At 45.8% G+C, this 25,935-nt stretch overlaps 1 protein-coding gene across 1 annotated transcript in view; it reads left to right on the forward strand.

The window, feature by feature from the left end:
* Positions 1-25,935, forward strand: part of LOC138473323 (deleted in malignant brain tumors 1 protein-like) — a 911,582-nt gene that overhangs the window by 316,721 nt on the left and 568,926 nt on the right. Inside the window, exons 3-7 of the mRNA XM_069611989.1 lie at positions 3,254-3,277; positions 3,358-3,393; positions 20,734-20,757; positions 20,838-20,873; positions 25,073-25,387. Of these exons, the coding sequence (XP_069468090.1) occupies positions 3,254-3,277; positions 3,358-3,393; positions 20,734-20,757; positions 20,838-20,873; positions 25,073-25,387 (435 nt within the window). The remainder of the gene's footprint in view (positions 1-3,253; positions 3,278-3,357; positions 3,394-20,733; positions 20,758-20,837; positions 20,874-25,072; positions 25,388-25,935) is intronic.

A 25,935-nucleotide genomic window follows, 5' to 3' on the forward strand; every position in this document is an offset into this window, starting at 1 on the left:
GAAATATCCTATAACTTGGTTTTAGTGGGAGTTTTAAAATGGACTTCTTCCACAGGAAATAAGATGAGGATACTACTAAATAACTTATATGATCCTCCTAATAAATTGGACCTTAAAAGCCTTACGGACACTACACACTGTATCATGGAGACCGATAAAGCCAATGCCCCTGTTGTGGTCTTTGGTGATTTCAATGCCTGGATTCTTTCGCAGAGCAATTAACTACTAATCATCCTTAATCAGTCCTGGCCTCACTCACTCCAACTCTAAAATAAACAACCATTAATGAAAAAAGGGCTTGACTGGGCCAAATGAATGAACTCCAATAGCCTCTTCATGGTTAACGGACGCTTTCCAGGGATAACCTGGGACAATGCTCCAGGATGTCCACCACCAGCGCGACCACCCTTTATTATATTGTTGTGCAGCAGTCATTCTTTCCTGTTCTTAAATATCTGGGGGTGCTCCCATGACAGGAGATTGGTCACTGTCCCCTCATAGTCATCTTTGACCTGCCGCTAAATACCCCTATATTGGGCATTGGTAATTTTGGCCCTAATACTGGGTCTAATCAGGTAAATTGGAATCCTTCGAACTTGCAAATCTTTTATTGGAGGAACTTGTTTTAGACTCTTCAGTCTACACTAACAGTGATGCCCCCTCACTACTGTCACCTTCCTACATAGGCGTTCAGAGTCACCTGCAATCTGCTTGCCACCGTGGTTGCAGAGCACAATTTTGCACAGTATATTCTGAGGGCTTACGAACATTTTCTTTTAACAATCTTTAGACTAGGTGTGGCCAACAGAAATTCGAATATCAACACCGATGTTCATCTTACAAAATGTGACCGTAAAGTTCAAATATCTAACTGGGATCTCAGAAGTAATATTCGCAAACTGCACCGTGATATCTCCCACCCCAGCTCTCTGGCAGCTGCTAATATTCGCAAACTAACTGCACTGCGACATCTCCCACCCCAGCTCTCTGGCAGCTGCTAATATTCGCAAACTGCATCGCAACATCTCCCACCCCAGCTCTCTGGCGACTGCTAATATTCGCAAACTGCACCTCGACATCTCCCACCCCAGCTCTCTGGCGACTGCTAATATTCGCAAACTGCACCTCGACATCTCCCACCCCAGCTCTCTGGCGGCTGCTAATATTCGCAAACTGCATCACAACATCTCCCATCCCAGCTCTCTTGCAGCTGCTAATATTCGCAAATTGCATCGCGACATCTCCCACCCCTGCTCTCTGGCGACTGCTAATATTCGCAAACTGCACCTCGACATCTCCCACCCCAGCTCTCTGGCGGCTGCTAATATTCGCAAAGTGCACCGTGACATCTCCCATCCCAGCTTTCTGGCGGCTGCTAATATTCGCAAACTGCACCGCGGCATCTCCCACCCCAGCTCTCTGGCGGCTGCTAATATTCGCAAACTGCACCATGACATCTCCCACCCCAGCTCTCTTGCGGCTGCTAATATTCGCAAACTGTACCGTGACATCTCCCACCCCAGCTCTCTGGCAGCGGCTAATATTCGCAAACTGCACCGTGACATCTCCCACCCCAGCTCTCTGGCGGCTGCTAATATTCGCAAACTGCACCGTGACATCTCCCACCCCAGCTCTCTGGCAGCTGCTAGCAAAAGAAAGGAAAGCTCTTTAGTACCTGCTCCAGGGGGGCGTCCCAGATCAAAGACATTGAAACGGTGGGGTTAGCTGGTCCAAGTTGCTGCCACGAATGGGTTCCAAAATTAACCCTGATCTTTTCTGGCATTAGCAATACCAGTACCATTCAGAGCTGAACTGAGAGTATACTGGTCCCAATCTACAAGAAAGGCCCTCGTCCCGCAGCTCAGATCTATCGCATCCTGGCCACGCTGGACGCACCGGCAACAATCATTGCCCTGGTTCTTTTAGCGGAATTGAACTCCTGGGCACAGCCACACCACATGATACCATTCAACCAAACCTGTTTCCATAAAGGGCACTCTATCACAGATAACATGTGAGCCTTGACCCACTGCATGGAACACGCTTGGCTGGTCAAACACCAGACTATGTATGTGGCAGTGAAAAGAGAGTCACTGTGGTACAGATTGGTGGACCGGGGCATCCGTCGTGATTATTAAAAATGATTATAGTCCTTTATTCCAACACAAGAGTAAAAGTTAGGAGAGCACAATCTGACCAGCCCTTGGCAGCTATTCCGACATATGTTAGGCTAAAACAAGGCTCTATGCTGGCTCCCTGTAGAGAAGATACCCTGAGGCACAGGTAAGTTACAGATTTACAAAAAACATGCCTAGTTCAAATGAGCTTCTTCCAAACTGATAAGTGCAGTGCTAATATCACAGTATTTTCTTTTCATAATATGTGCAGAGGGTGTGTTTGATTAAAGTATATGTTTTTCTATAGAGCCTCCCCTTTATTTTGGACTGCGATACTTTGGGCCTCATTACAACTCAGGCGTTAAGGGTTAACGCCACCGTTAACCCTTAACGCCTGATTCTGATTTTAACGCCTGCTTTTAGCAGGCGTTAAAATCCATGGCGCTAACCTGCCATGGTGCTAATTACGCCGCCGTAATTTAGGGCGGCGTAATTAGCGCCTTCCCCACTCCCATTATGCCCTATGGGGCAAAAATGGGAATGGGGAAGGGAAAATGGGAAATGGGGATTTACCGCCCCACTCACCTTGGAATGGGGCGGTAAATCCGCCATCCACCATGGTGTAAACGGAGTTTACGCCATGGTGGTAAAGTTGGTGCACTTAGCACCAAGGTTGTAATGAGGCCCTTTGTAGTTTGGGTCACTACTGGTTCACCTTCTCACCCCTCTTAAGAGCATAGCCTTCCCTCGGCCCATGTTACCACAAAAGCTGAAGGAGGTATATATCTTTACAGTCCCTATGTGAGGTCTCAGTGTGTCATTTTACCCCTACTCATCCTTGCGAGGCAGAATCCAATTAGTCACAGGCTCTGATAGTGGGGTCTGTTGGCATGGAGCTGTCCTGCTACTTGAGTTCCTGCTGCTCAGCGCAGTTCAAGGGTTGATTTTACTTGTGTTGGTTTAGGTGTTCCTTTGGGTTCAAAGATCATAGGAATTCCGTCTTTCTGGGGTATTTGTTGTAACCACCAGGATGCTTGAAACTTGCTGAATGTTGAAACGTCTCCCATCCTGCACCCCTTCTGTGTTAATTGTTGCACCCCTTCTGTGTTAATTGTTCTTCTTCCGTCTTTTTGCAGCTGCAAGACCACCATTAACCACAGGTAATTCTCAGCACATTTACTCCTGGGTGGGCCACTGAGTCATTTCTGGGGACTGACAGTTTGTCCTCTTTCCTTTCCAGCTCAGACTCGCATCCCTACGAACACATCTGCTCAAGGTAGGACTTTTTCCCATTGAAATCAGCGGGCCTCATTCTAAGTGTGCCGGTCCGGCAACAAGGCTGCCGGAAGGCTCACCGTCACCATTATTTCTGGACCGGCAAGCTCCGTGTCTGCCAGCAGTGGCCACTGTGCCAGACAGGTCAGACCCCGCCGGGCGCTGCGGCCACTGTAGGCAGCGTTAGCAACCGTGCCGGTGCTGCATAGTCCTTACTCCCATAGAGTCCTAAGCGACTTACATTTTACCTGCGCATGACTTCCCGGGCTGCTGGACTTGTAATAGCCTCGTGGCACCAGGAAGTCAGGTGCCAGTAAAATATTACGAGTCGGGTAGCAGCTGCAGGGTTACCGCCAGACTCGTAATGAAGACCAGTGTTTATTTTATAGAACCGCTACTGTCCAATGATCCATTCCGACACCCAGCAAGCATGCTGGATGTGGCTTATTTATCATTTTGGCCATCAGTAGCCTCCTGTGAAACTGAACATAATGATAATATTGTTGTTAGGGAGAAGTCTCAAGAATGTGCTAATTTCCCTTACCTTTTGAGACCCCCAGCAACTTTGCTGGAGTTCTAGGATTTTAATTTCACCTTGAAAGCGTGTGAGCCTTTTTTCCCACTCTTTCATGTATTTTGATGTTTGTTTTACTTTTGTGTTCTTTGGATATGGGGTTTTAAAACAACTCCATAGGCATAATCTTTTTCTTGTGTGTCACACAGCACCTTCAGTGCAGTGGCACAGGGGTGTCTTTCTGACTCCCCAAGGTTTAATTACCTTCTCTGGGACTGACCACTGTCTCCCAGAGCATGTGAAGTTAAATTGACTTTACTAGTCCTTTTAAATTCATAGACCCAGCACACACTATCTTCCTATAGAGTGCTGGAGGGGTTGCCTAGCATCCCCTGTGTCTAAACACTCATGCAACAGTCAAGTGTTAACCTTTCTTCTTGAAATGGCTGGTGGCAGTGTTTTGGATCAAACTACCATGATTTTTCCCGCGAACAATGATAGCTAAAAAGCGGGTCAGCCGTGTTTTTCAGTATGGCGCCCATGAAACCACTGTAAAAACAGACTCCGGTCATCTTTTTTTTGCCGTTTCTGTTAGGAAAGCTCCTTCTTGTGTTTAACTCTGCACGTCAAACAAGGTTTGGTCGCTTTGCTCGATGCCCTTTGGCGGGCTTCAGTGCTGAAGCCCTCCTCTGGCACCTGAGTGTCTGGGGTGGACAGGATGTGAGGAAGGTGCCCGAAACTCCCTGTGCTTAGTCTCCTCTGAGAACTGAATGCACTCTGGTGTGAATGGCTGGCTGGCTCTCCGGCAAGGACAGCCACCCTGCTAGGTGAGTGACAGCTAGGCTGGAATGAATGGGAAAAAACTGTTTAAAAGGCAAGTCTCCAGGACTGGAAGGCAGAGTCGACCACTGGAACAAAAGAACTGAAGACGAGCTGAAGGAAGACGACTGCTGCTCTTGGATCATTGGACTCTTGGATCACAGAGAAGCTCCTTCAAGGACGACTTCTTCCCTTGATCTGGTGGGAACAACCAACTCGTAAGCCACCTGGATACCGTCTCCATACTGGTCGAATTTTCTTTAGAGTGCTGATGAAAACCGGATAGCCAGTGAGAAGGATAGCAGTTTGTGGACTTTAAGGCACTCACACCTTAAAACCGACACTTAGCCAAGCTTGTGGCCTCTTCCCTGGACATTGCAGGAACCTCCCGCTGTCCTCCTTCTTGTCCCCACGACTGAAGCTCCGGAACAGCGAGATCTGCAGGAACTGCCAGGAACAACTGCCTCAGCAACAGCTTTTCTTTATCACTAAGGTACTGTGCAAACGCAGTGTGAAAATCCTTTCTGACGCGGAGAAAGTTTGTGAAACTTTCCCAACTTTGGGGGCTTGTTCGCTCCTAAACCGACATATAACTCTTTTCTCTGGCAAGCTTCTTCCTCGATCATTAGTAAAGACTTCACCGTTTACTACCAGAACTGTGCTATCCTATCCAAGACTCTGAACCATTGACTTTGGCCCAGGCCTATTGAATTGAATTGCTGGTTGTAGTGAACTGAAACTATTTCCCCTGCCTATGAAAGTAATTGTGCTTTCAATTCTTTTAACTTTGTCTTTCTACCCCTTTTGAAAGTAACTGAAATGCCATTTTACTCCCACTTCAGGGGAGCTTAACTTGTTCAAAAACGTGTGGTTGTGTACTGTAGTGTATTAGAGTGTGATATTGAGCTGCTTTCATACAAGTGGAATATTTTCCAAATGACTGTGTAAATAAATGTATATTCTTTTGCCAAGACACCTTAAATAGTGTTTGTTTGAACTACTGTGATTGCAAGTCCTTTGTGTAACCTCTTGTACTGCAGACATTACCCTTGAGATAAGTCTGGCTGCTCAACCACTGCTACCACATAACTGTGTAGTACAGGCTTGTACCAAAAGTGAGATTGTGCTTACGCCTGTAGTCTTAATTGTGTGTAGTGTTCCCAAAGGGTACTGCATGTAATTCTGCCTAACAATTGTCAATCAAATACGTAAAATCTCTAATAAGGAAAACTACAATTAGCAAAATCTGGCAGATCATTTTTACATGGAAAGTAACAAGGGAACCCTTTGTTTGACCTCCTGAAGAGAGGGACTGTGTTGATGTATCTGCATTGTGTAGAGTCATGTCTCTGCATAGTGTAGAGTCATGTCAAAGCTACTTATAAGAGAGCAGTAAAGATACTGCATATATCCTGATCCCTGTCCCTCACCAAATCCATCCACACCCAGAACTGCAAAAATCTTCCATGATCCTAGTGTTTGCAAAACGTTGTCACCCGCAGAGGGATTGCCTCCTATGCCTAAGCTTGCCACACCACCCCGCATCACGCTTCATCTTCTGTGTAGTGCATATTCGCCACGGGGTCATCCAACACCCTCTTTTATCCCTGGGATATGTTATGTTGACTTATTTCGTGCACTGCTATCACCCAGGGGCCGTCTCCAGGTGCTCACATGGCTCTGCAAGAAAGAGTTAGTGGGGATAGAGGGATAGGATAGGCCCAGAACCAGGAGAAACTGCCTGGATAGTCACACAAGACAAGTAGTAATTTCCAATCAGCCCTGCACAGTCTCCAGCTTTTCACAGACACAGCAAGTAGCCTCACTGTGGTGAGATACCAGCGGTGAATGAGCTTGAATTAAAGCTTGTTGTAGTGCACACATAGAGAGGGACTCGATGCCCTGGCCTACATTGCCATCCAATCATTGCTGGTCAGCTGATTACCTAAGCCCCCAGGCCATTTCTCCTGACAAGGAGGCCCTGTATGTGGTCCTGAGTCCTGAGACACAACCATATAAAGATCTGAGATTAAGCTGCTTCTTGAAAAGATAACCTTGAAAAGATTTCTGAACTTCAGTAAGCTGTCGGGTTGCGTCCCGCCATCGAACCTCAGGTTGGGGAATCCCTTGTCATGTCTGGAGATAGTCCACTCTGGCTGCCAAGATCGCAGGAGTGGAAGCGCATCAATTGTCATCAAATTGATCCCCCTGAAACTAGGACAGGGCAAGCTCCTGCTCTTTGAAGATGTTGCCTTTATGGATCACAAAAGGGGTGCGTTCCCCCGGCTGCCGAAGTTGTCAATGTTCATCCCCCAAGTACCTCATACATTTCTTAAACCATTTTCCCCAGATCAATTATTCTAGTTTTCTTTTTCCCTTCATTGTTTAAAAAGAGAGTGTACTTGGATTGTTAAAGTCGGGAGGTGCACATTTTCCAGATATTGTATTTGTGCAGATGCTCTCAGGGGCCCTAGTAATCGCCCAGAAATGGAAGTCGAGAGACCCGCCGTAGGAGCACAAATGGAGGGAAACCATCAGGGCTTTGTGGCTGACTGGGACTTAGTGATGAAGGTCCTAAAAAAGACTCAAAAGGAACACGGTGCCCAAGAAAAATGAAGCTGCTTGGACTGGTGTAGGAGGGGCAGTGGACATGAGGGACAGGCCCACAGAATCGGGAGAAACCGACGCAGGAAACCCTAGCAACAGCAAGGCCTCAGGCTGGGGAAGAACCCCAGGAATTAGCATAATCAAGGAAGACTCATACAGGGAGTTTAGATGGAAATTAGGGCGGGAGGGCGAATGGGGTGAGCTTTGCATTTTGTTTGTTTATATAAATGCCAATAAAAAAAATGTAAGTGGAAGAAGAGAGTGCACATCTCTAATTAGGGAAATTAACATTAAAACCTACTACCTCTGTACAGAGACCTAATTCTATACTTAATTAAAGCACTAAGGTAATTGGCTGAGAGACAGCAACTAATACACCATCAGTGAACATTATTAATTTGAATATCACAATGCTAAAATGGATCCACAGCCTTCTCGTGTTGCCCATGAACTGTCTAGCAGAATTAGCCATAACTAGAAGTAAAAGAAAATGAAGAGCAGTCACCATTGCCTGGTGCACCAAGCCAGGTGTATCCCCTCTAATAGACAGTTGTTTACTCTCATTTTGGTGCAGGACCAAATAGTTGGAAGTGACGTTCCTAATGAAGATCTCATTAAAACCCAGAGCTTGCCCAGTCTTCTGTAGGAAGGCCCAGTCCACCCTATCGAATGCTTTTTCTGCATGGTACGATGAAGGGGCCAAGTGAGAGGTGCTTTATTTTATCCAGGAGGTGGGATGTTTTATAAATATTGTCTTTTGACAATGCCTGCTTGGATAGCCTGGATCATATTGAGGCAGGGGTGGTCTGCAAACTGGATTTGAAAATCTTTGTTAAAAGGCTTGACCTCAAGATTCAGGAGGACCAAGGGCCTATAAATGCCACCAAGTTATGGGTCCTAACCTAGTTTACGGATGAGGCTGGGAGAAACTATCGTCATAGAGTCTGACCGCTGAATGTTAGGAAGGCTTAATTTGATTAGTACAAAGGTTTAATAGTTATCTTGCAAAAAGAGTATTCAGAAATGTGCTGGTAGGCCATCGGGGCCCACTGCTCCATTCAGCTTTAAAGATGAAATGGGGGGGGGGGGTTATAGCTGTTCTTTATTGATTCCTCCAGGGAGGCCTTTGAAAAGGGGGATACGCAAGGGCAGCTTGATGCTATGGATCTAAAAAATCAGGGGGATATAGCGCTCTTTGAAGATCATTGAAGACCCAATTCTTAGCCCCCTGCTTGATTTGTCAATTGTTTTGTAGAAGCTCCATTTAGGGCTTAGGGGGTATTCTCTCTGCTTTCTCTACTAGTAAGGGCCCTCATCACAGATGAGGGCATTCGAATGCCCTTCTCCCCCTCTGTGCACTATTGTGCAAACTAGGGAGCTATATGTGCATTACAAAGTGCATCCCACACTCACAAATGGAGTGCTGCTTTGCACTGCTAGAAAAATCACATTCTCCTTTGCAATTGTCGGTCAGGCATAGAGTTATGCTCAATGCATGAGAGGGTCATTTATCACCCCTTTCATGCATTTGCTATTGGTGCAATGGCTGCGTTATTACCCGCTGTTGTCCAACTTGCAGTTCTACCCCTCAAACTGGGATAAAAGGGCTTTTTAAAAAAATGTTAAGCATTTCATAATGATTGGCCCTTTAAGAGTGCATCACTGTGGAATGTGCTCCTACCAACCACAGTGGTGCGGGAAGTCTGCATACGTTCGTTGTGCCAGCATTCTCTCGACACTAATGTGTGCATGGACGGTAACCGGTGCATTATTTGCACTTGAGTACAGCCCGAATGAAATGTGCAGTTCACCTTTCACAATAAGGTCACATGTACAGTTAAAAAAATCGTGCATCGGAAAAAAAAACACATTCTCTTCAGTAATTCTAATTGTCTGATTTTTCAATAATTGGACCCATAACGCTCATTGGGCCTCATTACGACCCTGGCGGTAAGGGGTTAACACCAGCGTTAGCTGCGCCGACCCCTTACCGCCAATTACGAGGTCCCTTAGCGCCATGGCGCTTTTAACACCTGCTTTTAGCAGGTGTTAAAATCCATGGCGCTAAGGAACCATGGAGTTAATTACGCCACCGTAATTTACGGTGGCGTAATTAACGCCTTCCCCACTCCCATTATGCCCTATGGGGCAAAAATGGGAATGGGGAAGGGTAAATGGGGATTGGGGAATTACCGCCCCGCCGACCTCGGAATGGGGCGGTAAGTCCGCCAACCACCATGGCGTAAATGTAGTTTACGCCATGGTGGTAAAGTCACGGCCCAGGCGGTAACTTACCGCCTGGGTCGTAATGAGGCCCATTGTGTTTTGACTTCTCTATAGCAAAACTGATTAGTATTTTTGATATTCAAGTGTCCAATGCAGTCCATGAGTGGTTGCCGGTTCTAGACTCTCAGTTACTGTCCTACAGCCATTCACCCTAATTCTGTCCTCAAACATGGGGGTGGTGCATTTCCATTCATCCTTCTTCTGTACTGGCCTCCAAAGATGGCCAGGTCAATTTCAATCACCCTAATTCTGTGCTGGTCCTCAAACATGGAAAGGGCAATTCCAATCACCCTAATTCTTTGCTGGCCCCCAAACATGGCGAAGGCAATTTTCAATCACCCTAATTCTGGGCTGGTCCTCAAACATGGAGAGACAATTTCCATTAACCCCAATTCTGTGTTGGCCCGAAAAACATGGAAATGACAATTCCAACCAGCCTAGTCATGCGCTGACCCTCAAATGTGTGGAGGCCAATTCCATTCACCCTATTTCTATGCTGTTCCGCAAACATGGGAGGCCAATTACCTTCACCCTAATTCTGTGCTGCTCCTCAAACATAAGATGGCCAGTTCAATTCACCCTAGTTCTGTGCTGGTCCTCAAACATCGGGAGGCCAATTCTATTCACCCTAATTTTGTGCTGAGCCTGAAGCATGGGGAGGTCAATTCCATTCACCTTAATTCTGTGCTGGTCCTCAAACATGGGGAGACCATTTGCATTCACCCCAATTCTGTGCTGGCCCTCAAACAGTATAAGGTCAATTCCATACACCATAATTCCGTGCTGGCCACCAAACATGGCGAGGCCAATTCCAATTACCCTAGTCCTATGCTGACCCACAAACATGGGGAGACTATTTCAATTTCCATTCACCCTAATTCTTTGCTGACCCCCAAACATGTTTAGGTCAATTACATTGACCCTAATTCTGCGCTGGCCCTCAAATGTGTGGAGGCCAATTCCATTCACCCTAATTCTATGCTGGTCCTCAAACATGCCAATTCCATTCACCCTAATTCTGTGCCTGTCCTCAAATTCGTAGAGGCTTATTCAATTCACCCTAATTATGTGCTGGTCCGCAAACTTGCAGAGGCCAAGTCCATTCACCCTAATTCTGGGCTGGTCTGAAAACTTGGGAGGCCAATTCCATTCACCCTAGTTCTGTGTTGATCCTCAACCATCCAGAGGCAAATTTCATTCACCCTAATTCTGTGCTTGTGTTCAAACTTGGACAGGCCAAAAACATTAACCCTAATACTGTTCTGGTCCTCAAACTTGGGAGACGAATTCCATTCACTCTAATTCTGTGATGGCCCTCAAACAGGCAGAGGCCAAGTCCATTCATCCAAATTCTGTTCTTTTCCTCAAACATGGGGAAGCCAATTCCTTTCACCCTAATTCTGTGCTGGTCCTCAAACATGCCAATTCCATCCACCCTAATTCTGTGCCTGTCCTCAAATTCGTAGAGGCTTATTCAATTCACCCTAATTATGTGCTGGTCCGCAAACTTGGAGAGGCCAAGTCCATTCACCCTAATTCTGGGCTGGTCTGAAAACTTGGGAGGCCAATTCCATTCACCCTAGTTCTGTGTTGATCATCAACCATCCAGAGGCAAATTTCATTCGCCCTAATTCTGTGCTTGTGTTCAAACTTGGACAGGCCAAAAACATTAACCCTAATACTGTTCTGGTCCTCAAACTTGGGAGACGAATTCCATTCACTCTAATTCTGTGATGGCCCTCAAACAGGCAGAGCCCAATTCCCTTCAACCTAAGTCTGTGCTTGCGTGCAAACCTGGAGAGGCCAATTCCATTCACCCTAATTCTGTTAATTTCCTCAAACATGGGGAAGCCAATTCCTTTCACCCTAATTCTGTGCTGGTCCTCAAACATGCCAATTCCATTCACCCTCATTCTGTGTCTGTCCTCAAATTCGTAGAGGCTTATTCAATTCACCCTATTTCTGTGCTGGTCCGCAAACTTGGAGAGGCCAAATCCATTCACCCTAATTCTGGGCTGGTCTGAAAACTTGGGAGGCCAGTTCCATTCACCCTAGTTCGTTGCTGGTCATCAACCATCTGGAGGCCAATTCCATTCACCCTAATTCAGTGCTTGTGTGCAAACTTGGAGAGGCCAATGACATTAACCCTAATTCTGTTCTAGTCCTCAAACTTGGGAGATGAATTCCATTCACACCAATTCTGTGCTGGTCCTCAAACATCGGTAGGCTAATTCTATTCACCCTAATTTTGTGCTGGCCCTCAAATAGGCAGAGGCCAATTACATTCAGAAGCCTAAGTCTGTGCTTGTGCACAAACTTGGAGAGGCCAATGACAGTAACCCTAATTCTGTTCTGGTCCTCAAACTTGGGAGATGAATTCCATTCACCCCATTTCTGTGCTGGTCCTCAAACATCGGTAGGCTAATTCCATTCACTGGCCTCTGCGCACGATTGGTAGGGCTCAGAGGTTACTGTGGAGGTAGTGGGTGGGGAGTACTAGAGCACACTCCACTGCTATTTATGAGCTATTTCTGGCTTCAGGCTAATAGCAAGTACTGGTTCCAGCACCACGAATCTTGGGAATTATGGGTCTTTTCCTGTAAAATGCTGATTGCAGAACTCTCCACCATGTGTGGAATCTTCACGAAAGATCCCACACACAGACCATCTCTGTCGACGTGCGAGGTCCTGGAGCACACTCAGAGCCAATCAGGATCAGTTTCCATTCTCTTATCTCTAACAGAGAAACCAGTGAGACAACATTTGCTGCACCTGCTTTGCCCGCAGTAAAATCACGGTAAAGAGCAGAAACAAGAGAGAGAAAAGGCAGCTTGAAGACAGAAAAACACAGAGGGAGCGCTACAAGGCACTGAAAGGTTCCTCTCTTTTCTGCTCTGTGAGAAAGGTTCTGTGACCACTTACTGAAGCTTTCTAAGCTTTTTCCTTTGTTACTCTTTGAGTTTTTGATTTCACTCGACCCCTTTCAAAGGCATGTTGCTTTAGGTAGCATTTTTTACTGTAAAGGTAAGATCTTTTAACTGTTCTTCTGTTTGGTCAGGTTGCCCTCCTGTTTGGCTGGTTTTGTTGGATGGGCCTCCTTTGGGGGAGAGAATGTTGGTGAGGTGCTACTATGCTGTCAGCACTGGCTCTACTCTTCATTCCCACTCCTTTAAGGAGAGTTCTTTCTCTCAGAACGAGACACATTAGGAGACTCTGGGGAAAGAAGGGAAGCCGGCCTAGAGTGCTGTGCTTTGAGTCTACGGTAGTCATCCACTCGGGGGTGGCTGTCTTCAGTTAAGGAGCAGGAGTGTACCTTCACTACTATCATGGCACCTTCCGTGATATGCTCTGACACCCCTGACGTCCCTGGAACATTAGTGGCACCTTTTTCTTTCACAATGCCCTCATTCAACATTGAGTGATCTCGCGACCTCCAGATTCCCTCATGTCAAGAGAGCCTTCGACGCCGAGATGTCTCGATGTGGAGCGGCTGTAGAGATTGTTCACCGCCATTTGACTCTGAGAGGATTTTGGTGCTGAGGGGGGCTTGGTGCTGGAGGTGCCTTGACGCTGGGGATGCCTCAAAGCTGAGGTAGTTTAAAGCTTAAAGGGCCGGGACACCGAGAGAAGACTTGATGAAGATAAGACGTTCATGCTAGAGGAAAACTCAGCCAAAGGAGAGTTCTCTTTGCCAATAAAGACTCCAGCAGCGAGACCTCCATGTCTACTTCAGCGATCTTCCATGACAGTCATTGTTGCTGGTTCTCTCTCTGAGGGCTAATGGTTCAATTAAAGCATTTCTGAGTCAGTCCTCAGTGATGGAGCTTGAATGAACTGGATCAACAAGTGATCAAGAGAGAATCTACTTTGATTCCAGTTTATAAAATTCACCACCTGGGCTCAATTATCGAAGCCGGGGAAGGAAATGCATATCCTTCATAAGAAGGGTGAATCCATGGAGAGGAAGTCTGAAATTGAGCGAAACTTGGAGAGGGGCATCTCTTTTGAGTTAATTGATATCATACATTCTTTTTGCCACTTGTGTGAGGCTACGGATGATGCCTCTTCAAGGATTTCTTGAAGATCAGTGGGAAATGCCACAACACAGAAGGCCCTGCAGTCTTTCTCCTGGTGGATGAAGATTCAGAGCTGAAATTGGGGGTCTCATTTTTGCTTTTCCCTAGCAGGGGAAGTCCTTGTGTTGCACACATCTCCTACTGGGTGGAAAGCCCACATTGCCCAACTACCTCCTCCCAGGGGTTCTGATCATTGTCAGAATGTTTGTGTCACATCACCTTTCTGAAACTTTGGCCAGTCAAGCTGGCTCTCAATGTTTCCATCCCTTGTATTCAGAACAAGTTGGCAATAGTACAAACAGATGGCACAACAGCTCTGTGCTATATCTACAAGCAAGGAAGAATGAGGTTGAGGGTTCTCTTGCGGTAGACTCAGCTTTTGTGGCGTTGGGCCATCCCAAGGAGAACTTGCATAAGAGCAGTGCACCTGCAAAAAAACCTCTAAGCAGAGCACTGGCGAAAGAATAGGAATGGATGCTCAACAATGAGGCTATAAACAGCACCTTGGAAGAATGCGGGTATCCAGGGGTAGACAAGATGCCCAGACATAACGTCCAGCTTTCAGGAGCACAGATCTCTGGGTAATGCCTCTGTTTAATGCCCTGGTCAGGGGCATCTCTTCAGAGACTCTCGCTGATTCCACTGATCACGCAGACCATCGTGAAGGTCCATCAATCGGTGGCCGCTATTATCCTCATAACTCCCTTTTGTTCAACACAGCGGTGGTACGCAGCTCTTCTACAGGGGACTGCAGCTCCAGGTGGGGAGTTGCCATGCAAATTAAATCTAACAAAGATGGAACACAGCCTTTAACACCCAAAACTACCACCACTGATCTTTACAGCCCTGCTCCTCAGGTGTATATTTGTCAAGAGGATAAGTTACTTCCATATTTAGGCCAGTCAGCAAAAGGTGAACTGCAATATTCACCTGTTGGCCCCTTCAGTCTAAAGGACGTGTGCATCCCAAACTTCCTGTTTTCTTGGTTCCAGTCATCAAGAATTCTCTGGAAGGTCCTAAAAAGGTTTTCCCCTCCTTTGGCATTGAACATGGTATTGCCCAAGTTGATGTTGTCTCCCTTTGGACTGCCTCATCGGATCGGTCTGTAGTGCTATGTCCATTAAGCAGACAAGTAAGTGAAACACAGACCTTGGGTTCTTATGAGCCAGAATGAGTATTTCACAAAGAGGAGGTCGTTCTGAGAACACATCCTTATTTCCCCCTTAAAGTGGCTTCACTTGTCCATATAAAGACTTGCCTTCCTACTCGCCTTGCCCATTTTCTCCTGGGCAGCCAAGCTTGCATCCAGCTGGTGTTAAGAAAGCATTGAGGTTCTAGCTTAATAGGAGTTAGTATATTAGTATAGTAGCAAGATAGAGTTATTTTTGTGTAGGATACAGACCTAATAAGCAGCCCTCCCAGCTTCTAAACATGTTATATATAGATAGGTAATGTCATCCCTGACCTACTTTTATCAAACATCTGGCGGACTTTGTTCCGGTCGGCCTGGGGCATCATCCAGCATTGATAAAGCCGCTCTAGAACCTTATTGAGAAATGACCCCATTGCAGACATCTGGGGAACAGCCACATGGATGTCAATTCACACTGATACAGGGTATCCCTTATGCTTCAGGTTTTTTTGCTCTCAGGACCATGAACCATTTGTGGGCGTATTTTGCCTGAGACTAGGAGAATGTGGACCTGTTATGCCATGTACTCGGAAGGGTTGGTGCTTGCGACTCTATATTAAGCTTTTGAGTTATAATGAAGATGCCATGGGCAGGAGGGGAAGTGCCTTGCCCATAGTCCTAGGAAGCCATCATGGGTGTCTGCCCACTAATCATACACGCCTGCCTTCACCCCCCCAAATCCCCATCATGGCAGATCTAATGATTTGTTACCTAATTTAAAGCCTAATTCCAGTTTCTTACTATTAGGTGATTTTAACTACTGGCTTGGTCACAAGGAGGACACTCTGGCTTCTGACCTGGAGCAGGCTTTAATTGATCTTGGATTTGAGCAAAAGATTCTCCTGCCTACCCATTGCCTCGGTCACACTTTAGATTGGGTCTCCACTATAAATGTCATTAGTAAGGATTTCCAGGTGTGTTCCTGTCCTTGGTCAGACCATGCCAGGCTGACTTTCCTAAGAAACTGAAATGCAGGAGAACACAATGCACTTTGGCAAGAAGCGCAAAGCGGCTTACGCTGGACCGAATTGAACCCGTGTTACGGCCTTCCATTACTTTTTCTCCTACTGATTCTGCAGTAATGATGTCCCAGTTACTTCGTCTCCAATCTGGACAACATCACCAATTCCCTAGTGCCTCTCTAGGGAAGGGTTAAAAAACAAAACCTGGTTCTCTCCAGAGTTGCCCCTTTCTTTGCCCTTCTGGATCAGGAGGGGGTGGAGTTGACCAACTATGCACATGACACACAGTAAGTCATCCCCATGGTTAGTACACACTCCCAGGATGAAGCTGAACTGAACCGTGTCCATACCTCTGTGGAGAACTGGATGATGTGGAACAACTTGGCGTTGAACAGGGATTAGACCGAGTTGTTGATTGTTGGCACTCAGTCTACGCTGGCCAAGCTTGATCCTTCCTATGATAACTTTCAACTTGGAGAGGTCAAGATAACTCCCCAAAAGAAAGTTAAAACCTTGGGTGTTGTGGTCTTTGACCAAAAGCTCAATATGAAAGCCCATGTAGGGAGTCTTGTATCAGCAGCAGCCTACTATATCAGGCTTTTGGCAATTCTTAGACCTTCTTTTCACAGGCCAAAGCTGAGACTATTGCTAGAGCAATTGTGGGTCTAAAATTACTGCTGTTGCCTCCTGGCAGGGCTCAGCAAAACTGATGTTAACAGACTACAGGTGGTGCAAAACGGTGCAGTCAGGGTGGTCGTGGGACTATCCCGTTGTGACCCTATATCGGCGGCCAGACGAGCACTGCATTGGCTCTCTGTGGAGGCACGCATACTTTTCCGCCTATATGGTTTGCGCATTATAAATGTTTTAAAGTAAAGTAAAGGTCATGGCAGGTCAATGGTGCATCTCCATTCTGGTATGTATGAGAAATTAACTGAGGGCACTCACTTGAGTGCGATGTGTGGCTCTGTCTGAATTCTTTTTGTAAAGGGAAGTTAGAAAAATGGCCGCTGTGGAAAGGAAAACAAATTCTGTTTTCCCTTTCCATGGCGGCCATTGAAAATGAATTTAAAAATGAATGTAAAAAAGGTAAACAAACAAAATGGCGGCTATTCAAAAAGTAGGGAAAAAAGTAAACAAATAAAATGACTGCTATGGAAACAATGACGGCCTGTCACGGATCGGGAGCGGAGGTGCTGGGGACAGAAGTGTTCCCTGCGCGTCCGATCCCGAAATGGACAAAAAAGAAGGTAAGAGGGGTTGGGAGGGCAGGGATTGGATTCTTTGGAATGGGGAGCCTGGGGGAGGGAACAGCACTTAACTCGATCCCCGGTGGGGGAAGATTGCAGCCTACAGCCATGGGGTGTCTCGGAGCGGGATTACCCAGTTCCGAGCTTCCTCATTGGCTGAGTGGCTGACACCCCACCCCTCCGCCGAGGACAGAAATGAAGGAATGTTGTGGGGGAGAGGGATTCCAAGTCGGATAATGCCACAACATGGGCAATGAGATTGCATGTTACAATCTCATTTTCCCTCGCTGAGTACTAATCCTTTATAGACTCTCCCCTGCCAATAGTAAAGTTCATTCTGGTACAGAGTCTCCTTTGCAAAGAGAACGTTTATCCTGATACAGTCTCCCCTGCAAAGAGAGAGTTTTTTATGACATCTCCCCTGCAAAGAGCAGAGTTTATTGTTTTATGGAATCTCCCCTGCAAAGAGTAGAGTTCATTCTTCATAGAAGCTCCCCTACAAAGAGTAGAGTTCATTCTGATACAGATTCCCCTGCAAAGAGACAGTTTATTCTTTTATAAAATCTCCCCTGCAAAGAGTAGAGTTTATTATTTTATGAAATCTCCCCTGCCAAGAGTAGATTGCATTCTAATACTGTCTCCCCGGCAGGGAGTTTATTCTTTTATAGACTCTCCCCTGCCAAGAGTAGATATCATTCAGATACAGAATCTCCACTGCAAAGAGAGAGTTTATTATTTTATAACGTCTCCCCTGCAAAGAGTAGAATTTATTAGTTTATTAAATATCCACTGCAAAGAGTAGAGTTCATTCAGATCCAGAGTCTCCACTGCAAAGAGAGAGTGTATTATTTTGTAACATCGTCCCTGCAAAGAGTAGAGTTTATTATTTTATGAAATCTCCACTGCGAAGAGTAGATTGCATTCTAATACTGTCACCCCGGCAGGGAGTTTATTCTTTTATAGACTCTCCCCTGCCAAGAGTAGATATCATTCAGATACAGAATCTCCACTGCAAAGAGAGAGTTTATTATTTAATAACAGATCCCGTACAATGAGAAGAGTTTATTATTTCATGAAATCTCCCCTGCAAAGAGTAGAGTTAATTCAGATACAGAGTCTCCACTGCAATAAGAGTGTTTTTTATTTTATAGACTCTCTCTTGCAAAGAGTAGAGTTAATTCTGATACTGAGTCTCCCCTTGCAAAGAGTAGAGTTCATTCAGATCCAGAGTCTCCACTGCAAAGAGAGAGTGTATTATTTTGTAACATCATCCCTGCAAAGAGTAGAGTTTATTATTTTATGAAATCTCCCCTGCGAAGAGTAGATTGCATTCTAATACTGCCTCCCCGGCAGGGAGTTTATTCTTTTATAGACTCTCCCCTGCCAAGAGTAGATATCATTCAGATACAGAATCTCCACTGCAAAGAGAGAGTTTATTATTTAATAACAGATCCCGTACAAAGAGTAGAGTTTATTATTTCATGAAATCTCCCCTGCAAAGAGTAGAGTTAATTCAGATACAGTCTCCACTGCAAAGAGAGAGTTTATTATTTTATAACGTCTCCCCTTGCAAAGAGTAGAGTTTATTATTTTATGAAATCTCCTCTGAAAAGAGTAGAGTTCATTCAGATACAGAGTCTCCACTGCAAAGAGAGAGTTTATTATTTTATAGACTCCCCTTGCAAAGAGTAGAGTTTATTATTTTATGAAATCTCCCTTGCAAAGAGTAGAGTACATTCTGATAGAGTCTCCCCCGGCAAAGAGTAGAGTTCACTCAGATACAGAGTCTTCACTGCAAAGAGAGAGTTTATTATTTTATAGACTCTCCCCTGCAAAGAGTAGAGTTCATTCAGATACAGATTCTCCACTACAAAGAGAGTTTTTGTTTCAAAGAGTAGAGTACATTCTGATACTGAGTCTCCCCCTGCAAAGAGTGGAGTTCATTCAGATACAGAGTCTTCACTCCAAAGAGAGTTTATTATTTTATAGACTATCCCTTGTAAAGAGTAGAGTTCATTCTGATACTGAGTACCCCCTGCAAAGAGAGTGTATTCTTTTATTGCATCTCCTCTGCAAAGAGTAGAGTGTATCCAGATACAGAGTCTGTATAACCACGCCCCTGCAAAGAGTACTCCCCTTCAAAGAGAAGAGTTAATTCAGATACAGGGTCTCCACTGCAAAGAGAGAGTTTATTATTTTATAACATCTCCCCTGCAAAGAGTAGAGTTTTTTTAATTAAATCTCCCCTGCAAAGAGTAGAGTTCATTCAGTTACAGAGTCTGCACTGCAAAGAGAGAGTTTATTATGTTATGGACCCTCCCTTGCAAAGTGTAGAGTACATTCTGATACTGAGTCCTTCCGCTGCAGAGAGTAGAGTTTATTCTTATACAAAGTTTAACCAGTATAGTGGGGGCATGTTGGCTTGTTCTTGTTCAGTGCCGTTTCTGATACAGAGTGTCCTTGTCAATGGAGAGGGTCTATACTTTTTTTCAAAGCAATGTATTTGATTTTCATGAGAATGTACAGCTGCTGACTGGGTTTCCACATTCCATCAACAGTCGAAAAGAGCAAGACAAAACACCCTAAAATCTCTGTGAGGGAAATGCAACTAGTAGGCAAGTGGTGGGGGGCGAGGGCTGGGCGAGTGCTAGAGCATCGCTCATGGACCCCTCTCGGTGGTTAATGTTCGACTCGGCCTGACCAACTGCAAAGCATTCCTGGGAACTCCCTGATCTGCATCCTTGAGAGCAACCCCTCTACCGCACTGAGTGACCGCATTCCCTCCTACATGGCGCTTGCTTGCTGTTTGGGCCCACACAATCCTCGGTGCTCAAACTGAGCTTGATCAGCTCACATCTACGCTCAACACCGGGACTGACTATGTCAGCCTAACAAGAACTGAATCCTGGTACTTTTGATTCTGAACTGCCCCCTCAGTCCACTTGGACCCTAGAGGTTGGTTAGGTCACGATCGCTCCTGTTTTCATCCAAGATATCCTTTTTGTGGCTAGTAATTTATCTAACACCCCTGGTACTACACTCAGTGTGACTTCCCTCAGTCTGTTATAACTTCTCTGTTCTTCCTTTGGGATGGGTTTTTGTACAGTATTTCTGTTTGTTCTGTTGCAGATGGTGTGTTTGATTAAAGTATACATATATTTATAGAACCTTGATTGGACATTTGCTTTATTTTGGACTGCAATACTTTGTTGTTTGGTTCACTACTGGGTCACCTTCGCACCCCTCTTATATAGCCTTCCCTCGGCCCTTGTTACCACAAAAGCTCAAGGAGGTGTATATCTTTACGGTCCCTATGTGAGGTCTCAGTGTGTCATTTTACCCCTACTCATCCTTGTACTCCTGTGAGGCAGAATCCAATTTGTCACAGGCTCTGATAGTGGGGGCTGTTGGCATGGAGCTGTCCTGCTACTTGAGTTCCTACTGCTCAGCGCAGTTCAAGGGTTGATTTTGCTTGTGTTGGTTCAGTTGTTCCTTTAGGTTCAAAGATCATAGAAATTCAGTCTTTCTGGGGTATTTGTTGTAACCACCAGAATACTTGAAACTTGCTGAATGTTGAAACGTCCCCCATCCTGCACCCCTTCTGTGTTAATTGTTCTTTTTCCCTCTTCTTGCAGCTGCAAGACCACCATCAACTCCAGGTAATTCTCAGGTCATTTACTCCTGGGTCGGCCACCAAGTCATTTCTGGGGACTGACAGTGTGTCCTCTTTCTTTTCCAGCTCAGACTCGCATCCCTACGAACACATCTGCTGAAGGTAGGACCTTTTTCCATTGAAGTCAGTGGGCCGCATTCTAAGTGTGCCGGAAGGCTCACCGGCACCCTTATTTCTGGACCGGCAAACTAAAGTGTCTGCCAGCAGTGGCCACTGTGCCGACAGGTCAGACACTGCCAGGCGCTGGGTCCACGGTAGGCAGACTGTTCACGGAAGCGCCGGCACCGTTAGCCATCGTGCCGGTGCTTCATAGTCCCCACTCCCATAGAGCCCTAAGGGACTTACATTTTACCGGTGCCTGACTTTCGGGCTGCCGGACTTGTAATAGCATGGTGGCACCAGGAAGTCAGGCGCCAGTAAAATATAGAGTCTGCGGCAATCCGCCGGTAGCCGCGGCAGGGTTACCGCCGGACTCGTAATGAAGACCAGTGTTTATTTTATGTAACCGCTACTGTCCGATGATCCATTGCGACACCCAGCAAGCATTCTGGATGTGGCTTATTTATTATTTTGGCGATCAGTAGCCTCCTGTGACACTGAACATAATGATAATATTGTCAATCAAGTAAGTAGAATCCCTAATAAGGAAAACTATAATTGACAAAATCTGGCAGAATATTTTTACATGGAAAGTAACAGGGAACCCTTTGTTTGACTCCCTGAAGAGAGGAGCTGTGTTTATGTGTCTGCATAGTGTAGAGTCATGTCAAAGCTACTTATAAGAGAGCAATAAAGATACTGTATTCATCCTGATCACCATTCCTCACCAAATCCATCCACACCCAGAACTGCCAAAATCTTTCATGATCCTAGTGTTTGCAAAATGTTGTCACCCACCGAGGGATTGCCTCCTATGTCTATCCTTGCCACACCGCCCCGGATCACGCTTCATCTTCTGTGTGGTGCATACTCGCCGCGGGGTCATCCAACACCCTCTTTTTATCCCTGGGATATGCTATGTTGACTTATACCGTTCACCGCTACCACCCACGGGCAGTCTCCAGGTGCTCAAGTGGCTCTGCAAGAAAGAGGACGAGGTTGGTTAGTGGGGATAGAGGGATAGGATTGCCCCAGAATCAGGAGAAACTGTCTGGATAGTCACCCAAGACAAGTGTTAATTTCCCATCAGCCCTGCATGTTCTCCAGCTTTTCACGGATTCAGCATGTAGCCTCACTGTGGTGAGATACCAGCGGAGAATGAGCTTGAATTAAAGCTTGTTGTAGTGTACACATAGAGAGGGACTTGATGCCCTGGCCTACATTGCCACCCAATCATTGCTGGTCAGCTGATTACCTAAGCCCCCAGGCCATTTCTCCTGACAAGGAGGTCCTGTATGTGGTCCTGAGTCCAGAGACACAACCATATAAAGATCTGAGATTAAGCTGCTTCTTGAAAATATAACCTTGAAAAGATTTCTGAAGTTCAGTAAGCTGTCTGGTTGTGTCCCGCCATCGAACCTCAGGTTGGGGAACTCCTTGTCTTGTCTGGAGACATTCCACTCTGGCAGTGGGCCCGTAGGAGTGGAAGCACATCAATTGTGATCAAATTGATCCCCATGAAACTAGAAAAGGGCAAGCTTCTGCCCTTTGAACATGTTGCCCTTTATGAAACACAAAAGGGGCGCGTTGCCCCGGCTGCCGAAGTTGTTAATGTTCATCCCCCAAATACCTCATACATTTCTTAATCAATTTTCACCAGACCAATTATTTTAGTTTTCTTTTTCTCTTTAGCCTTTAAAAAGATAGTGCACATCCCAAAATAGGGAAGTTAACTTTCAAACCTGATATCTTTGTAAAGAGACCTAATTCTATACTTAAAGCACTAAAGTAATTTGCTGAGAGACGTCAACTAATTCATCATCAGCAAAATGAAATTAAATACCACAATGCTAAAATGGATCCACTGCTTTCTCGTGTTGCCCCTGACCTGTCTAGCAGAATAAGCCATAACTAGAAGTAAAAGGAAATGGAAGAGCAGTCACCATTGTCTAGTTCCCCAATCCTGTCGTTTATTTTGGTGCCGGACCAAATAGTTGGACGTGACGTTCCTATTGAAGATCCCATGAAAACTCAGAGCTTGCCCGGTCTTCTTGAAGAAGGCTCAGTCCACCCTGTCGAATGCTATTTCTGCATGAGTACGATGAAGGGGCCAAGTGAGAGGTGTTGATTTTATCCAGAAGGTGGGATGTTTTATAAATATTGTCGAGTGGCTATCAGCTATGACAAAGCCTGCTTGGACAGACTGGATCATATTGAGGCTGGGGTGGTCTCCAAACTGGATTTGAAAATCTTTGTAAAAAGCTTGACCTCAAGATTCAGAAGAACCAAGGGCCTATACACCCCACCGAATTCTGGGCCTTTACATAGTCTACAGATGAGGCTGGGAGTAACTACCGTTGTAGAGTCAGACCGTTGAATGTTAGGAAGACTTAGGGCCTCATTACGAGGCTGGCAGTAGTAATATAGGCAAGGCGGCTGCCGGTATTTTTTTTTCTCCAGCGCCACAAATGGCCAATTGCTGGGTCACGACCTTGCCTGACCCGGTATTTGCCCATTCCTGGGCGCTGGAAATAAATCTTTCCCATTCCCATTGAGTCCATAGGGCTCAATGGGAATGGGGAGGTCGGATGCACCGGCACCGTTATTAATGCTCTGCTCGCGGGTGCCTTTCATTCCGCCAGGTCAGACTTGGCGGAATGAAAGGCACCCACAAGCACAACTCGGAGTTTGCCGGTCCAGGCACAACGGTACCGGCAAGCTTACCGGTACCGTTGTATCTGGACCGGCAAGCTCGTAATGAGGCATTGTGTTTTGACTTCTCTATAGCAAAACTGATAAATGTTTTTGATATACAAGTGTTCAATGCAGACCATGAGTGGGACTAGAATCTCAGTTACTGTCCTACTGCCATTCACCCTAATTCTGTGCTGGTACTCAAACATGGGGGTGGTGCATTTCCATTCATCCTTATTCTGTAATGGCCCCCAAAAAAGGCGAGGTCCTTTCCATTCTCCCTCATTCTGTGCTGGTCCTCGAACATGTGGAGGCCAATTGAAATCACCCTAATTCTAAGTTGGACCTCAAACATGGAGAGACCATTTCCATTCACCCCAATTCTGTACTGGCCCCCAAATATGGCGAGGTCCTTTCCATTCAGCCTAATTCTGCACTGGTCCTCAAACATGTGGGTGGTGCATTTCCATTCATCCTTCTTCTGTACTGGCCCCCAAACATGGAGAGACCATTTCCATTCACCCCAATTTTGTACTGGCCCCCAATCAATGCGAGATCCTTTCTATTCACCGCAATTCTGTGCTGGTCCTGGAACATGGGGAGGCCAATTGAAATCACCCTAATTCTGAGCTGGTCCTCAAACATGGGGAGGCACATTCTAATCACCCTAATTTTGTGCTGGTGCTCAAACATGGGGAGGCCAATTCCATTCACCATGATTTCCTGCTGGTCCTCAATCATGGGGAGACCCTTTGCATTCACCCCAATTCGGTGCTGTCCCCAAAAATGGCAAAGCCAATTCCACTCACCCTAATTCTGTGCTTGTGCGCAAACATGGGAAGGCCATTTCCATTCACCCTAATTCTGTGCTGGTCCTCAAACATCGGGAGGCGAATTCCATTCACCCCAATTCTGTGCTGGTCCTCAAATATAAAGAGGCCAATTTCAATCAGTCTCATTCTGTGTTGCAATCGCATATGGGGAGACCAATGCATTGGCAGTGTTTGGTTACCTTGAGATCAATATGCTACGATGTACCCGATTAGAAGGAGTAATTAAATGATATTCTTGATGCTGTGATAATGCTTGCCACTGTTCATAGCGGTTATGCTACTTCTCTCATGTTTTTTGCATTTATGTGTCATTTCTTGTTTCACATTACTAAGGCTAGCCGGCAGGAGATGAGAAGAATTCTAATGGTCTGAACATTTAAGTGTGTGTCATGGATGAGAAGTGATGTTACAATTCTTCTGCGATATGATATGGAGTCTTAAGGTGGTTGGCTGTCATTACATGGCCCGTCATTTCCAATGCCGTAGTGTCTTCTAGAATGTTCTGATGCAGTTTTATAATATTGCATCTTGCTCTCGGGCATCTTCCTCGCTGGAGGAAGAACCTTTATATTCTTAGCATCTGGAGGGCTTCCATTAGACTGGTCTTTATGCCTCTCCAAGGGTGTTGAATGCTCTCTTAGTGTCCCAATTCTTTTCCCTGGTCTTCTATTTCAGGTAATTACTCCATGCGTCTTCAGAATGGTTCCAGCAGGTGTGCGGGCCGTGTCGAAATCTGGTATAATTCCTCCTGGGGGACGGTGTGCGATGATGGCTGGGACCTGAACGATGCTCAAGTCGTGTGCAGACAGCTCGGCTGCGGGTCGGCTCTTTCTGCTCTGAGCATGGCCTACTTCGGTCAAGGCAATGGAAGCATTCTCCTGGACGATGTTGCATGCAGCGGCTTGGAGTCCCGCCTGTGGGATTGCCCTCATTCTGGGTGGAAGAGGCATGACTGTGTGCACCAGGAGGACGCCAGCGTCATCTGCTCAAGTGAGTGCTCTTTCTCCTGCATGCAAAACCGGTGCTAGTTAAAATGACACTGTTCCAGATCATTCTTACAATGACAGCCCTAGGTCATCCCCTTTCCATTTCACACCCGCAAACGGCGTGTACACCAATATTCGCTTGTGAATGAGTGAATGTAGTCAGTGAACTAATCTGGGGTTCAGTGTTCCTATCAAAAAGGCTCTTAAGAGGATTGAATGGTATTTTAAGGTCATTGGGATTACTCAGTGATTGATCAGAAGAGATGTCATGTTTTTAGAGAGTATGTGCTTAACAGGCTAGAGAGGTGAGTGTGATGATAAAGACGAAGTCCGTTGCCCGTCCTTCCCAAGTTGAAGGGGAGTTGATAGGCTACATACACACCAGTGTGTTGGAAATTGAGGCCATTTGAGATTGTGATCATCCTTGGTATTGTGCAATCGTTGCATAGATCAGTGGGACACAGGAAAAAATAACTTTTCCATAAAAGAGGAAACCTGATAATGAACACATCAAAATGGCATTTTCTGAAAATAAGTAGTGTAAAAATGAAG

Source organism: Ambystoma mexicanum, chromosome 8 (assembly GCF_040938575.1).
Source record: "Ambystoma mexicanum isolate Mex_15411 chromosome 8, UKY_AmexF1_1, whole genome shotgun sequence".
NCBI classification, from domain to species: domain Eukaryota; kingdom Metazoa; phylum Chordata; class Amphibia; order Caudata; family Ambystomatidae; genus Ambystoma; species Ambystoma mexicanum.